Source organism: Choloepus didactylus, chromosome 14, assembly GCF_015220235.1.
Source record: "Choloepus didactylus isolate mChoDid1 chromosome 14, mChoDid1.pri, whole genome shotgun sequence".
In the NCBI taxonomy this organism is placed as follows: Eukaryota; Metazoa; Chordata; class Mammalia; order Pilosa; family Megalonychidae; genus Choloepus; species Choloepus didactylus.
Genome location: NC_051320.1, coordinates 22,072,837 through 22,089,953, shown reverse-complemented (window position 1 = coordinate 22,089,953; position 17,117 = coordinate 22,072,837). Strand labels below are relative to the sequence as shown.

The following is a 17,117-nucleotide window of genomic DNA, read 5'->3' as shown; positions in this document are numbered from 1 at the left end:
GGTATGCTCTGCAGGGCTCATCCACTCTGTCCTGGGGTTTGGAAACTGCTTCTAGGAAGAAACCTGGGCAATTGTAGGGCTCATCTTGGTTATTTCCCTTCTCTCAGACATCAAAATCCAGCACTGCTTATTGGGTAATACCAGAAAGCAATGTTTCACATATTTCACATGAAGCCTAGCTTTGTATATGAAGTGTAGAGACCCTGAAGGTCATTGTTCTAGCCTCCCCCACAACCTCCATGACAGAGACTAGTTTAAGGCTGCTCCTGCCAATTTACATGGTTCTAATTTTAGAAAGGTCTTAGGAAGTAATATTGTGTCAATTTCTATTTTCCACAAACTTCTGCCCATCTATCTTACTTTTGTCTTCTAGAATTTCACAGAATAGAGCTTGTGCCAGTGTGAATATATTATGTCCCCCAAAACGCCATTATCTTTGATGTAATCTTGTGTGGGCAGATGTATCAGTGTTGATTAGATTATAATTCTTTGAGTGTTTCCATGGAGATGCACCCCACCCAACTGTGGATGATGACTCTTATTGGATAGTTTTTATGGAGGTGTGGCCCTGGCCATTCAGCGTGGGCCTTGATTAGTTTATTGGAGCACTATATAAGCTCAAACAAAAGGAGCAAGCTTGCTACAGACGAGGGATACTTTGAAGAATGCACAGGAGCTGAGAGAGTAGCTGAAGCTGAGAGACAGACATTTTGAAGATGGCCGTTGGAAGCTGATGCAGACATTTTGGAGAACGCCGTTTTGAAATGCAACCTGGGAGCAAGCAGGTGCCAGCCACGTGCCTTCCCAGCTAACAGAGGTTTCCTGGAGGCTATTGGCCTTTCTCCAGTGAAGGTACCCAATTGTCGATGTGTTACCTTGGACACTTTATGGCCTTAGGACTGTAACTGTGTAACCAAATAAACCCCCTTTTATAAAAGCCAATCCATTTCTGGTGTTTTGCATTGCATCAGCATTAGCAAACTGGAACAGAGCTAAACTTCTCCTTAGCTTACTTTATTTTAGTTGTGTAACAGCTAGTCTGCCCTCCTTTTTATTTCTTTGTCTAAAGCATCTCAGTTCCCAAAGCAGTTCCCTTATATAGCATCTCGTGCTGTGTTCACAGATGTCATCTAGGTATGCATCTTCCACCATGACATTCAGACCCAAATCGGTCTTATAATTAGGGCCTGTATCGAGGGTAGTGCAGCATTTTTCATCTAGACTCTCATGTGCCTCCTAAGCTTGGCTTTACCAACTATCTCTCATTAGCTTAAAATTCCAACTCCCTGGTCTAGCTTCTTTGTTTGTTTAAGGAAACTGTTTTAAACACAGTTTCCATTATTCTTTACTTGTGCAATTTATTATATATCAAGACGCAGAATTTTTTTTTTAGTCTGTAATTTAGCATGCTGCTTTACCCATCAAGTGGTTGATTATTTATTTATTTATTTATTTTCTCATCGAGTTTACATGCAGATTTGGTAAGCATTTGCCTGAACTGCACCCAAGTAAATGAACTATGGAACGAGACAAGGTCAAATGCAGAGTTCTGTTATTTACTTCTAGAAATCTTCCACTAACAAGTACTAATAAACAAGTACTAACTGTTCTAGTTTGCTAATGCTGCAGAATGCGAAACACCAGAGATGGATAGGCTTTTACAAAACGGGGGTCTACTTCACTACACAGTTACAGTCCTAAGGCCACAAAGTGTCCAAGGTAACACCTCAGCAATCGGGTACTTTCACCGGAGGATGGCTAATGGCATCCGGAAAACCTCTGTTAGCTGGGAAGGCAGCTGGCGTCTGCTCCAAAGCTCCGGCCTCAAAACGGCTTTCTCCCAGGACGTTCGTTCCTTTCTAGCAAGCTTGCTCCTCTTCAAAACATCACTCCCAGCTGCACTCAGTTCCCTCCCCCCCAGTCAGCTCATTTATATAGCTCCACCGATCAAGGCCCACCCTGAATGGGCGGGGCCATGCCTCCATGGGAACATCTCATCAGAATCATTACCCACAGCTGGGTGGGGCACATTCCAAGCAAATCCAACCATCACCAAAACGTCTGCCCCACAAAACTACAAAGACAATGATATTTGGGGGACACAATACATTCAAACCGGCACACTAACCTTTCTGGGCATGTTTGTTCAGCCCTGGGAGTCTGCCTAACTTGTTCGTAAGAGTCACCAGAGACTTGGTGTGCAGCCTTGCAGAAATTAAGGTGACCTGTGTCTGTGGCATTCTCTTGGTCCAACTTAGTGGTCGCCTTATGCATATGTAAACCTGCTGCCAGCTCCTTTTCTAAGTCTAAACTCTACATTGTGGAATCTACACTACACTTCCCTTTTGAAAATTGGATCAATTGCTGATATGTTTTGTGACAGTTTTCCAGTTCATGATTTTTTAAATAAGATAAGCAGTGATTTGTTAAGCAAATCTGTAAGCTCCTTTACTATCATAGAATGTAGTTTTCTGGACCAGAAGGCTTGAATATTTGTAAAATGTCAAGGTGTTTTTATTATTTCCCTCATAGTAGGAGTCCCGTTTCCATTGCATCAAATACTTGGATGCTATATAACAAAAACTTAATTCATGATTATAAATTAGTGTGACATAAAGGTCTTAGTTGACTGATAAAACTCCCATGCTACTGGAAGTTTTTAAACAATTTTTTGTTACCGAAGCTTATTTTTTTCTTAGTTTCAGCTCTTCTGAAATTCACACCATTTGAAGAATAATAAGCCCTTGTATTTGGTTTTTAGTAAAATTAGAAAAAAAAAAACACAACTCGGATTTATTGTTTGTTACTACAGTTGGCTGGAATTCAGAATTATTATGTGACTATAGTGTTCACATTCTTCTGTCATAAATTTGGTTATAGTTTTCTATAGACAATTCATTTGTGTAGAGACTTCTGTGATAAGCTATTTCTGCCCACAGGATTCCAAAATTACAGGCACTGATGTCAATGCAGATGAGGTTAGCCTAATTTGGTCAAGAGCGGGACATGCTGAGTCTCTATATGGATAGCTGCAGACTATTGCCAAGATGGACAGGTGTCCTGTGGGTGGCAGGGAGCCCCATGGATAAAATTTGCTCTTAGATTTCTCTATTAAACAATGATCAAAGCCATACCTTTTGTTTATATTGGTCACAGTCAAAAAATTGTGAGATTTGCTGTTAACTTTATTTTTTAGATATTAGCCTTATAAACTCCAGAAAGGTAAAAATTTTATATTTTCTTCTTAGAATATTGAATTTGTTTTCAAAACTTTAAATGTATTTTATGCACTAATTTTTTCTAGAGTAGTTGACTGATTTATTGCTACCCTGCTATGCTTCGTTAAGGACTTCAGACTGCTGAGAAAAGTTAATGTAAAAGAATGAATTTGTTATTAGTGAAGAAGAGGCAACTATTTCTTTGTAAAATAGTAAATTACATGATTTGACTCTGCGAAGATTAGTTTTTAGGAGAGTTTTCTAAGATGAAAGGATAAAACTGTAAAGGAGAATTCCTGTTATTTTGACAACAACCTTTGTTTTTTTTTCCATCTTACTGAATTTCTTTTTATTTTTAAGAGAAGGCTTATAATTTATCAAGATAAATTAGTACTAAGTAGATCATATCTTAAATTAAAAAATTTAAAGCCGTTAGGTTCATGCAGTTAAGAAAGTTAAGCATAAAATACTTACCTGGAATTGAATTTTTTGAGATCTTTTACTTTCACTGTTATCTATTCTATAAGATTTCACATGGAAATTTATGAAATAACAGAAAATATCCTTAGAGGAAGACTTTTGCAGATGGGGAAGTGAAGGGATTTGGGGAAGTGATCTTTGAAGTATGATATATGGTTCCAAATATAGGTACTACTTTAAGAAAAACTGTACTGCCTGAGATTTTTATAAGATTGGAGTGTTGTAAATGTGTCACTGGCAATAAAAGCTTTATGACTTTAGGTATAAACTCAATAGCTATTTCTATTCTAGTTGGAAATTTTCTGATCTGAGAGATTTGTGTTTTGGTATTTCAGTATTAGGCATATTGTAGAAATTTAAGAAGTGGCTGCTGGGGGGAACCATTTTAAGGCGCCAGCCTGTTAGTTGGTATGGAAATGTAGGCCCAGGCCCCTAGCCCTGCAGGGGGTCAGAAAAGGCTTCTCGGCGCTTGGCAAGCAGCAGAGCTGGTTCCCCTTGGGGACAGTTGTGACTTCAGCTGAGCCTAGCATTGAGGTGAAGCCGCAGTGGTTAGGACAGTATCATTCTTAGGTCTTGAATATTTGATTCCGCTGCAGCTAATCTGTGTTGAGAACCTACCGAGAGCCCGGTATTCTTTTATACATACCGTTTAACTCCCAAAAAGGGGAGGAAAATGAGGCACAGGGAGGTGGGGACTTGGCCAGGGTCCCTGAGCTGACCGTGGTGAAGCGCTTGTCTCTGAGTCTGGTGGAGTTGGGATGGGAGAACTTTTAGGACTGGCTTTCTTACTGTCTCTTTTTTCTTCTGTTTCTCAGTTCTTATTCTTTCCCTTGTTCCCCTTTCAGTCCCTTTCTTTTAGATGAAAAGAAAATGCAGGTTCTTGAGCTCACCATTATCCAAAAAGACATTTATTAAAAACACTTCTAAATGACAGTATTTATAAACTTGACTCTCTTTGAGCCGCTGCCTGGAAGGTAAGTGTGACGTTGAGAGGGGGAGCTTCCAGGGCCTGGCGCAGTGGTCCTGGGCTGATCTGGACAGTGCGCCGCCGGCCAGAGGGCAGATGATGACTTGAGCCAGTGCCAGCCGCCCACCCTGGCTGCTTGGCCTCTCTCCGAGGACACCCAGCGTTTCTCCCCAGCCAGCCTTGGTCTCACCTGTCCCTGTGCTGCTCTGGCCTGTTCCAGAGCTCCCCTTGAGTTCAGTTTTGGAACCTTACAGAGAGTATCAAAGACCCTGACAGACTTGTGCTGCACCTTGTCCTATGACAAAACAAAAGCATCGTCCCGATTTGTGGGAAGATAGGCATTACAGCGTTTCCTACAGCTTGTTAACGCAGTTGCAATAGCAGACATGTGAAGTGCAGTGAGAGCTTTATGGCCATGTTTTAAGAATGAGTTTCAATTGGGAAAGTTTCAGTTTAGACTGATAAACTTATGCTTTGTATTGACCGAGTTACAGTTAACCTTTCTTTTAAAGAAACTTCGTACTGAGGACTAGCTAAGGAAAGTAAGTATTTAAGATACTTGAGCTATTTTCTGGTGTTTTGGAACCATCATTTGGGCCACCATCCACAGCACAGTCCTGTCCCCTCCGAAGCCCTTCTCCCACCAGCCCATCCGCTTCTCCTCACCTCCACCCCCGCCATCCCCACCCAGGCTTCCATCACCTCTTTCCTGGACATGCTCCCATCCAGCCCCGTCCCTCCTCTCTGTACTCCACCAGAGTGGTCTTTTTAAAACACAAAAACTGCTAAAATTCTTGGGATGAGTGGTTAGGATGCAAATCAAGCATTTCCCCCCGAGCACCTCCCCATGGCCTGCCCGCTGTCCTCCCTCTGGCCTCCCGGTGTTCTTCCCTCCTCCCCACCACGCTGGTGTGTGCCGCGCCTGCTGTGCATGCTCTGGGGGTGGTTCTGCCTGGCCTCTTGTTGTTCTGTCCTTCACATTTCAGATGGGGAACCTCTCAGGGACTCTGAGAAGAAGTCCCTCAGCTCCTGACCCGCAGATCCAGCCTTTATTAGCTTCCTGTTTTTGCTTCTTTGAAGTGTACGCTCCACAGGGGCAGCACCCTGTCTGCTCTTATTCACCTGTTATATCCCTGGCATCTGGCCCAGGGTCTGGCACCATAGGAGCAGCGTAATAAGTATTTGCAGAATACTTTAATGAAAGTTCAGTAAAAGGATTTTTCCCAGCAAAACTAGCTGCAGCCTGGTGGCTGCTGTGAGAGGTGGTGGAGATGGATGGCTGTAGACACACACTCTGCTGTTAGAGAGCTCACTCAGAACTGAGAGAAGAACGAGACCTGGACCAAAAAGTTATGATACAAGCTAGACTGCAATCAGTCCTTGAAAATAAAATACTTTTTAGTTATTCAAAAATGCATGGATGAGCCTTTTGCCAATAAATGTGAACTGAATGAATGATAATGTTGAATAGCACAGACAATATTTATGGCACCTCTAACAATCATAAAACAACCTTGGCTCTAAAAGGAAATAGAAAATCAAGCAAACTAAAATGTTAAAAGTTGAGAAGACAATACAGTGCCTTCATAGTTTTAACTGCTGGGGCATTCTGCCTCTGAAGATGGTGTATTTGAAAAGAATGAGTCAAGTTTTAGTACTGCCAGACATTTTTTGCAAGTTGGTTCAAGGTGGCCTGTCAGTATAAGGCTGTAGAAGTGCTGGGGGCTAGGCCAGGCCCTCTGCTGTGTCCATTTTGTGAGCCTGTTGGGTCGGCCCTCGCCAGGTGTCCTTTCCCTGCCCCAGCATGGCTGAGGCTGTGCCCCCCCGGCCCTGGGCGGTGACGCCAGCGCCCAGGAGCTGGCTGGGCAGTGCATTCTCCCAGGAGTCAGGTGATTGTGCACGAAGGCAGCTGCCTGAGGTTCGAGTCAGTCAGTGTACCCTCTCCCTGCCTCGGGCAGCTTGTGGCCAGCTGGCTATTTATTTATCAAGCTCCTGAGGAGCCTCCCTTTCTCCGTGGTCACCACGGAGAGGAGAGAGCATGCAGTGGGCTTTCGGTTGAACCAATGGGAATCACATTGATCTGGTGTCTGGCCTTGGTTCTGATCAAGTGGATCGCCTCTAAGGTAGGCCATCTTTATTTTTAGGGCTGTGCCATTAATCATCAGTTTACGTATTTGATAGGCATGGTATGGTCCATTTATTTTTTTTCTCCTTTTCCCACAGTTTTTATTTCTCTGAGCCATGCATTTTACCTGTCAGCTGAAAAAATTTAAATTTCTATTTGTTTTTTTGTTATCCCACCTTATTCCTCCTTAAGGGCTTTTTGTGTTACCATACCTTTGTCTTGAAGTAGCTTTCCTCGATATCATGCTCTTAAAGAAGTTTGTTTGATTAAAGAAGTTTAACTTTTAAGATTATAAATTCAAGCAGTGTAGATTCACAGGTGTGCATATTTTAAACGTGTGCTTTTGGAGAAAAAGAAGTTCATGCTTAAAGTAGGAAATATTTAAGATGATACTATTTGAAATTATTTTTTCTATACTTGTATAAAAATATCTTTCACCCTACCACACAGCTTTTTTCCTTCTATATTATGATTTTAAGCCTAAGTGTCTCTTACTTGAAGTGGCCCTTGTTTCTTAGTGAATATGATTGAAGAAAGCTCTTAGAGGAAAAAACAGTGTATTCCAAATAAAAAATCCTTGTGTTCTATAAATTAAGAATTAATTTTGTAGTCCTGATAGCTATTATTTACTTCACTCATTGTTTCTGAAAGATTAACTTTCCAAGTAATTGAACAAAGATCAAGTTTATATTAATGCGTTAGTTGAATATGCAGATGTTTTCAGAGACTTTTTACCTTTTTAAAATAACCACCCAAATTTAAATGGTTCCTAAACAGAAAGAATGACAATATTTTAAGTTTATGATTATAAAAATATAAAGTCTATTATTTGTGTAACAGGGCAGAAGAATGGGAAGGGTTTTATTCACTGGATCAGTGCAATATTTAGACTGTAGACACCCAAACACAGCATGTTTTTCTAACATATGTAAAATATTTTATACTCTGAAAAAAACTAGTTTTTCTATATTAGAGAAAACTTTGCGGACTTTGGCAGTGCTTCATTTTTTGCTTATATGTTACTATTTTTTTGGTAATATTAGCAAAAAAATTTTTCAATGCTGCTGTGTGTTAGCCCTTTGACCATCAGTTTTACTGACCTGCAGAGTGGGGCCAAGAAACCCTGCCTCTTTGAGGTCTGGTGTGGGTTAGTGAGATTATGTGTGAAAGCACCCGGAACGCTCTTGGGCACAGAGTAGGTGCTCACCACGTGTTAGTTAATATATTGTTACTTGTACCAGGTAAGGGAGTCTATCTTTCACAAGTGATCATTTAGTGAAAAAAACGAGCACGATAAAATCAATGTCACTTAAAAAAAATCTTCACTCAGTTTTAAAACATGACTGTCTTCCATTTTAAAGTTATATATTAACTAATATTGGGAACATTTTGTCATTTAACTTGTGAGTGAGATCTTTTGTTGAAGAGTGATTCACTCTGATTCAAGGTGAAGGAGGAGTTCCTTCCCAGGCTCTCAGAACTCTTGAGCGTGGCAGGGGATGCTTTGGAGCCTTACTGTTGAACGTGTTTATGCTACGGCTGTCAGTTTCTGATTAGCTTAGCCTCACCCGGGTTTTGACCTATACTAGTTTGCTTTACAAGCTGTTCCCAGGATGGCTAAATTAGGAAAGTCACGAGTAGAAGCTTCTCAGTTATTTCCATTCACTGGTGAGGTGAGGTGGGAATGTGGGTCAAGAGGTTTTATGACTGACAATGTGACACAGGGTTTTGGCTAAACTCATTTTGCTATTTTCATTACAAATAGAATTCTACTAATATATGGCTTTTTAAAATGGTAAAATATATATATTATGCATATAAAATATTTATAAAATATGTATGTTACGTCTTTGTAGCAGTCTCATGTAAAGCACATACAATTATTTTTGAAAACAACATGATCAAACATGGAAGTAAAATTTTCATTGATGCAATTCATAATTGTGTATTTTTCCAAAATGAGTGATTTTAGGTTATTCTACCTATGTTGCTTAGTGAGAGAGATTAAAATACTCATTTTTATCTGTCCCTGATGGGATAGATGAATGAGTTATTACTCATGATGTTTTTGTTGATGGGTTCAGATATATTTTTTAAAGTCCTTTCATTAAAAAAAATTTTGTCTCATTTGGATTTATTTCATACAAGTTATATGCTTGTAGCTTACTATGACATTAAAAGCTAAGCATTTGTGGACCAAATTTAATTAAATCAGTACTTTATGAGAATACAGTAACTTAAGTATTTCACGTCCCTAAATAATTTGTTAACATATAAAGTTAAATTCTATCCTTTTTGCCGAGTTCGTATTAAGAGTAATATAGATTCTATCATTTTAATATCTATATTAGTGCATCTATATTTGAGTCTAAAATGGTCCCCTTAAATAAATTTGGTATGTCATAGTTAAACCATAATCTAGATTATGTTCGTTTTCCAGTTTTTGACTTAATGCTGTTATGTTTAACAGAGAACCAATGTTAGTCAATGTGATAAATTAGATTTCACCCTTTTAATTAGTGGCCATTTTAGTAAATACTCTTCTTCCTACATTAAAAACAAAACAATTAAAGAGGACTATTAGAGATAAGAAGTTAAAAATTATTTTAACAAGCTATTTATCAAGATGTTACTAGTGGGTTGAGAGGTGTTAACCATGGCAAGCTATTACATAATATCTGTACTTTAATTAATGTGATTTGGGTAATAGAATTTGCACTCTCCAGGCTGCTAGGCTTTCCCTAAATATGGAAATGGTAAAAGGAGCCTATAATCTAATAAGCTAAACATCTTGGGGTGGGGATTGGAACGGCAGGTGTGAGTGGTGTCTTTTAATACCGAGTGATTACGGTGGTTGTTTGCTCCAGGACCAACAGTTTGCCATGAAACAATGTGGTAGGCCTCTTTAGAATTTTCTGTTGGTGGAAGATATTTTAAGCCCAGGGCTAGGAGCATATTCTGTATTATGTAGTCCCTTGGGATTTGGGACCGTGCTTTTCTTTGTAGAAGACGTTTACTTTCTTTTTAAATTTAAATTTGATTTATTTTGTGAATATATAAAAATCATCCCTGCTACAAAATTCAGAAGGTACAAAGGATGTTCATTAAAAAGTCCCCCTACCACCTCTGGCCTTCAGCCTCCTTGGAAGCAACCAGTATTGATGGTTAAAATTTTCTTTTTGTTTGAAACTTTTCTTCTTATATTTCATTAATATTTTAAGGATACATGAAATTACATAAGGTTTTAATTGATACTTTACTGTTGAATAACAAGCAAGGAGATAAGGCTTTGGGAAGTTTTGCATACTAATATATATTTCAGGTGAGGGCTTTAGCTTTAGGGTAAAGTGAATTTCTTTTATATAATAGCAAAAACTTGATTATTTTTCCTTGAGATTTGTTACACAGAACTGTAGGAGAAAGGTGGGCATTGAGGAGTTGTAAATCCAGGCTAGAGTTTTGTGGGAAAGAGGGAAAGCGTTAGTCCCGTAAGTAACTATGTAATCTCATCACTTTCATATGTATTTCTTTTGTTAATGAAGTTGAACATCTTTGCTTGTGTTTATTGGTTTATTATTTTTTCTGTGAATAGTATGGCTATGTCCTACCTATTTGTCTACTATATTATTCATGTTTGTCTAATTGATTTGTATGGCATTCTTTTTTCGTTTTCTTTTTTTAGGTGTAGTAGGGAAAAATTGGCCCTTTGTCATATCTGTTGAGCTCATTTTTCTTGGTTTGAGGTTTGTTTTTTAACCTTTATAATGTGTTTTACTATACATTTTGATTTTTAGATTTATCAGTTTTTCATGACTTCTCAATTTTATAGAATGGTCAGAAAGGCCTTCTGTTTTTAAGATTATTTTTAAAAAATACAGTTTTATTTTCTTCTAATATTTCCATGCCTTAATTTTTTACATTTAAATCTTTGTTCATATGTTATTTTGTTTTGGAGTAGGAAGGTAATAATATGTCTTTATGTTTTTCCGCATAGTAACCACATAGTTTAACATTGTTTATTAAATAATCAGTATTTCCCCCACATATTTGAAAGCTTATGTTTATCATATACAAAGTTACCACATATTCTTGGATTTGATTCTAGATTTTCTATTGATTACTTTGTCTGTTTCTTTGTAGCATCATACTATTTTATATATTAATGTCTCATAGCACTATTGCTATTTATTACCATTTTCAGAATTTCCTACCTGTTCATTTATTAATTAATATCATTGGTCACCTTTGATGTGCCAGGTACTAGTCTAAATGTTGGGTATCATTCTAGTGTCTGAGCAAGTTTATCTTCCAGATTAAAAAATTAGCTTTCTTTTATATCAGTTCTATTATTCATTTATTTATAAATTTATTCTTTAATTTGTTTGCAAGAAATGCATTTAGTCATTTATTTACCAAATATTTATTTAGAATCTACCAAATAATTGCCTCTGTTTTATGGGCCACGGATGCAGTATTGAACAAGACAGATGAAGTTCCTGTTCCTGGAGAGCTTTTATGCAAACAGGATAACATCCACTAAGTGCTGGACGGAGGATTGAGATAGGGAACTGTGTCAGGGGGTGACCCTCAGGTGGCCTTAGGTTGGTTGGTTAGGGAAGTCCACTCTGAAGAAGTGACACTTCAGCTGAGACCTGGTTGGGCAGGGGACCAGCAAGTACCGAGGCTGCAGGTTTGGCCTGGCTGAGGGAAAGCAAGGAGGCCAGCATGGGCGGGTCATGGTGGGGCGGGGAGGGTGGTAGGACAGGTGGACCACGAGCAAAATCAGAGCCTGGAGTTTGGAATTTATTTATTAGGGCTCATTGGAGCATTTTGAGCAGGAGCTGAAGCACTCACTCTTGCTTCTGTGTGAAGAGTGGATTGGGGGCCAAAAGACGGAATACCTGCTGGGGGCTCATTGCAGTGGGAGGTGTTCTTGCCTCAGGGAGTGAGGAAGTGGAGGTGCAAGGAGGGAGAGCAGCGTGGAGGTAAAGTTGGCAGAACTTGCCAAGGCTGTTTCAGCTCTTATCATTTTTGATGGTGGTGGTTTTAATAATTGTATTTTAAACTTGAAACTGTGTGTGTGTGTGTGTATGTGTGTATTTTTAACAGCTTTATTGAGATATAATTCACATACCATGTAATTAACCCATTTGAAGTGTACAATTCATTATTTTTTTTAGTATATTCACAGAGTTGTCCAGCCGTCACCACAGACAGTTTTAGAGCATTTTCGTCACTGCTAAAAGAAACCACAGACCCATTAGCTTTCTCTCTCCATTTCCCTCAGTTACCTCAACTTGGCAACCACTACTCTACCTGGATTTGCCTATTCTGAACATTTCATGTAAATGGGGCCATAAAATAAGTGGTCCTTTGTTGACTAGCTTCTTTTACTTAGCATATTTTCAGGGTACATCATGCTGTAGCATGGATCAGACTTCATTCCTTTTTATAGCTGAATAATATTTAATTGTTTGGATATACTACATTTTATTTATCCACTCATTAGTTCATGGGCATTTGGGTTGTTTCTGTTGAAAAATGTTGCTACAAGATGTATTTTAGAATCTGTCCTTTTTCAGTGGCAGTCTGCTTTTTGTTTTACGGATTCAATGTCTTCAGATCTTGTTGAGTGCACTAATTGGATTTAAAAAATTTTTTTCTTATTGCTAGCCTCTAGGCTGTTTGATTTTTTCGTTTTTATTCATTTATTTCTAGTTGATAGGTTTCTTGAAATGTCTGATGATTCTTGTTTGCTTATTCATTCATGTTTAACTGAAACAAATAGTAAAGTAGTTGAAACATAATTGTTTTTTCAATTGTACAGTTCTACTTCTACAGCAGGCCTTTCCCCAAGTGGGCACATATTTTTCTATTAAATTATCTTAGGTTTTCCAGGGATGCAATCATACCATTTTTCAGTAGGTTGCTCACCCGTCTCTATTTTCTTTCCTTTTCCAATCCATCCCTCATGCTGCCACCAAACATAACTTTCGAAACATTTTACCTGCACTTAATCTTTTATGGTTTCTTATTGCCTACAGTTATGGTTTGCATATACTTATCTCTCTTTTGACACCTCCATTGTACTTTGCTCTTGCAAACCAGAGGATTTACACTTTCAGACTTCTTGACCTGTATTCCTGTTTGTTTTGCATGGATTGTCCTTTTCCTCTCTTTTCCGTTTGACCAACTCCAGTTAATCCCTTAAGAATCAATTCAGTTATAGTGTTCAAAGATGTGTGCAGCTTGCTCTCATATGTTCAAGGGACAGAGCAGTAGATGATGGATGATAGATAGGGAGAGAGGGAGGGAAAGAAAGAAATGGTGGAGTGACAGGATGTTAAAGGTGGTGGATCGGAGTATTGGGATGGGGGGGGTCAGGGTATGCTGGAGTTCTGTGTATGGGGTTTGTACTGTTTTTGCAACTGTTCCTGTAAGTTTGAATTTATTTCAAAATAAAATTTCTTAAAAAAAAATCAATTCAAAAGTCACCCCAAGAAACCTTTTCTGATTTACTCAGACAGATGAAATTTCCACCTACTGCATGTTCCTTACTTTGTATCCACTTTTAATGATAGTATTTACCCATACTGTATTATAATTATTTATTTTCCCTTCAACTAGAGATTTTAAGAGCAGGTACCATATCTAATTTCATTTTGTATATGTAACTTTGCTTCACAAAGAATAAATAATGAATAATAAATACATGTTTCTTGAATTGAAGTTTAGAACACATTTAATTGCCAGGTATTAAAATATTTGTTTTTTTTTTTCCTAGAGGCGAGGAGCTATTTCCTATGACAGTTCTGACCAGACGGCATTGTACATTCGTATGCTAGGTAAGCATTACTCTTATGTACCAATATGAGTTAATTTTATTAATCATGTATTATTCTGTTATTCCATAAACTAGCTGTTCATCACTGTAACAGAAATATTCTATTACACTGAAGTTTGAAGTCTGGAAACCAGTATTGAGTGTGATGGGAATAAAGAGAGGCATTTTAGAGTTATGGGTAATTGAGAAATTTCTGGATTAATAACTGGGACACTGCCATTAGGATACATTTTAAAATTACATATTGAGCATTCTTCATAGAAAATGAAGAGCCTTAGATTTTTAGACTTGCTAACACAGGCAAAAACGAGACTATGATATAACTGATCAGCTAGACTTATCGCTGGATGTATTTTGTTCTCAGTTGGCTGGTGACGATGACTGTCTTCTTTTGTCCTGGCTCTTCAATTTTTGATGTATTACTCAATTCCACAGAGTAAAATGAATTTAGTTGTGTGTATATATGGATAAGTTTCTTTCTCTCTCCCTGACTTTCTGGCCACATTCATCTCTCCATCCATACGTTCCTTAATCCCTGCACTTTTATTCCTATTATTGAAAATGTACTGTTAAAACTCCAATAAGAGAATTTATTCATCATTTTTAAGAGGTCTTCCATGACTATATTCTCCTCATTCTCAGAATTCTTCCCTCAACTTCTATGATATTGAGCCATCTTTATTCTTCATCTACTTTTCTGTTTCTTTTCCCTCCTTCACTAATTTCTAACTCTTAAGCCTAAGTGTTTCCCAAGGTCGTGTCTTTGGTTGTCTTCCTTTTTTCCCTTCTTAATGCAGTTTGTTTATCTTTTCTGCCTTTTTGAATTCAGCCCTCAATTCTCTTCTACTCTATTACATATTTTTCCCTGTAAATGTTCGTTCACCCTTTTCCTCTTTACTGTCTCCATCTGTCTCTATAAACTGTCAAGACCTGAGCTGCCAGGTGTCAGAGTGGTCCTTTAAGACAATAAACTAAACTGAAAGTAACATTCAAGCCTTTATTCACGTACTGTGATAATATAAGCAAGAGGCCAGAAAGAAGGTGCTGCTCTCTTAATGTCACATTTTTCCCCAGGGAACAGTACCAGGCAGGGGCCAGGTGGCTCAGCCTACATGGTGGCAGTTGTCTCCCTGCTGAGGGAGCCCTGAACAAAAGGCTCCTGCCATTTTATGGAACTCCATGGACGCACCCCAAGTGTCCATCAATGGGCAAAATGTGGTTTATCCATTCAGTGAAATATTACTCACCCGTAACAGGGAATGAAGTCCTGATACATGTGACAGCGTGGATGAACTTCCAAGACATCATGTTGAGTGAAATAAGCCAGACGCAAAAGGACAAATATTGTGTGATTTCACTAAAATTGAAATAATTAAAGTAAGCAAATTTATAGTCAGCAACTAGAATACAGGTTACCAGGGGCTGGGTGGGGGTAGGGAATGGGGGGATAATGCTTAGTTGGTAGAGTTTCTGTTTGGGTTGATGAATGGTGGCGATGACAGCGCAGTGTTGTGAATGGAACAGCAATGAATTATATATTTAAATGTGATTAAGAGGAGAAATTTTGAGTTATATATATTTTATTGGTATAAAAAATAAAAGAAAAACAACAGCATAGGATTGCAGAACACAATGAACCCTAATGTAAACCATGGACTAGAATTAATAGCACAATTATAATAATATTCTTTCATCATTTGTAACAAAGGCACCACACTAACACAAAGTGTTACTGATAGGGGAATATGTGGGAACTCTATTTTCTACATAATTTTTATGTAAATCTAATACCTCTCTAGAAAATTTATAACCTGGCCCTCCTCTTACACTAGCCTTGTGACACGGGATATGTTACCTAAATTCTCAAAGCTTCAGTTTCTGCATCTGTGAAATGGATCTAAGATTCCTATCTCTAAGGGTTGGTCAGAGGCCTAAATAAGTCATGCCTTTAAGGAACATAAAAGAGCACCTGCTGCATGGTTCCTGTGCTTATGTTGCTGTATGGAGGAAAAGAGCCAAAAGTCATGTGGGCGCATTTAGGAACGAGATGGAACATACTGAGACCGAAGTGTAAGACCAGCTAAAGGCCTTTGGGTTGACCACCTGCCATTGATAAAAGAGAAGATTGATCAATTTAAACACTTGAGACAAAGTCTTTAACATTTTATTTAATTTTCAACCCATTTCTGAGATTGTAAGTTGCTTGACAAACAGTAATGTATTTTTTATTTCTTCATATCTCTTTTAGCCCCTAGTAGAGTATTAGGCACTGAGTTGACAATAAATATTTTCTTCTTTCTGTGGCTTTTAAAATTTTTGCACTGAGGGTTTTCTGTCTCCTGTAAAATTTTCCCAATAACATTTTTTCTTTTTTCTTTCTTTTTTTTTTTTTTTACTTCATGTAAGTAATAAGATGTTAGAGTGGGTTATTATATACTGGACACCTCTTTCAGAAGACTAACTTTAAAATATAGATGATGACGATGATGATTGGAATAAGTGAAAAAAATCCTTCTCATCCAGCTGTACAACTCAGTACTGAAATTTTGTGATCCCCTTCACATTTTATGCTGATGAAGTCTATCTTTAGAAGCAAAATAAGTCAGCTCTTAACTCCTTGCTGCTTATATATCATTATATCATTAGTGGGTTGTCACTTATGAGTGTGATACCACATAGACCTTTGTGGCAGATGGGAGCCTCTTTCCAAACAGCAGCCTTCTAAACTTATGTTTTTTTCTTGATCCTATCTAGGAGATGTACGTGTAAGGAGTCGAGCAGGATTTGAATCAGAAAGAAGAGGTTCTCATCCATATATTGATTTTCGTATTTTTCACTGTAAGTGTTGGTAGAAGCAGTGTTTCCCTTTGTTTTACAATAAATTGCAAATCTTTGTAAAATTGTGTAGTTTTACAAAGGAGGAAAAAATACATGAAAAAATTATGATGGGAGTGTTTTTAAAAAAGTAGATCTTGAGAAATGATACTTTATTTCTAGATAATGTTAGTAAACTTTAGAGACTTTTATAAGAGGAAGAGAGTAAAACATGAAAGCTGATGCTATTTTTCTTATCCTTTCTAGTTTAAATGTGAAATTACTTTTTGTATGTTTTTCTTCTTTAAAAATATCAGAAAAAGTTGTTTTATGCCAAATGTTTTTCACTACTCCATAATAATGTTTTTGTGTAAATGATGTTTCATAAAGGTATTTCATAGGTTGATAGGGTGTTATGCTTTTGGTTTATTTGCAAATACACACCATCTTTAAAGATGATTGCTGGAGTGTATATTTTAAATACAAATATACATTCTGAATGGATCTGGCACATAATTGAGTGAAAGAGGGAAAACAGAACTTTTAAAACCCTTAAATATTAAACACATTAAATGATGTTTTGAATGAGTTCTGCTTCTGGTAATTCTGATGCCTTAGTTTGCAATAATGCTATGACAAATACCATGGAATGGTTGGCTTAAACAACAG

The 17,117-nt window shown here is 37.8% G+C and overlaps 1 protein-coding gene across 7 annotated transcripts in view; it reads left to right on the top strand.

Moving 5' to 3' along the window:
- The window catches only part of PDE7A (phosphodiesterase 7A), a 145,488-nt gene that overhangs the window by 60,308 nt on the left and 68,063 nt on the right, over nucleotides 1-17,117 (top strand). For 6 of the 7 annotated variants that reach the window (XM_037803606.1, XM_037803602.1, XM_037803608.1 and 3 more), the window contains exons 2-3: nucleotides 13,575-13,635; nucleotides 16,389-16,472. In XM_037803606.1, coding sequence (XP_037659534.1) covers nucleotides 13,629-13,635; nucleotides 16,389-16,472 — 91 coding nt within the window. In that variant the 5' untranslated portion in view covers nucleotides 13,575-13,628. Of the gene's footprint in view, nucleotides 1-6,728; nucleotides 6,789-13,574; nucleotides 13,636-16,388; nucleotides 16,473-17,117 lie in introns of those variants that run through there. The other variant, XM_037803604.1, reaches the window with a different exon arrangement.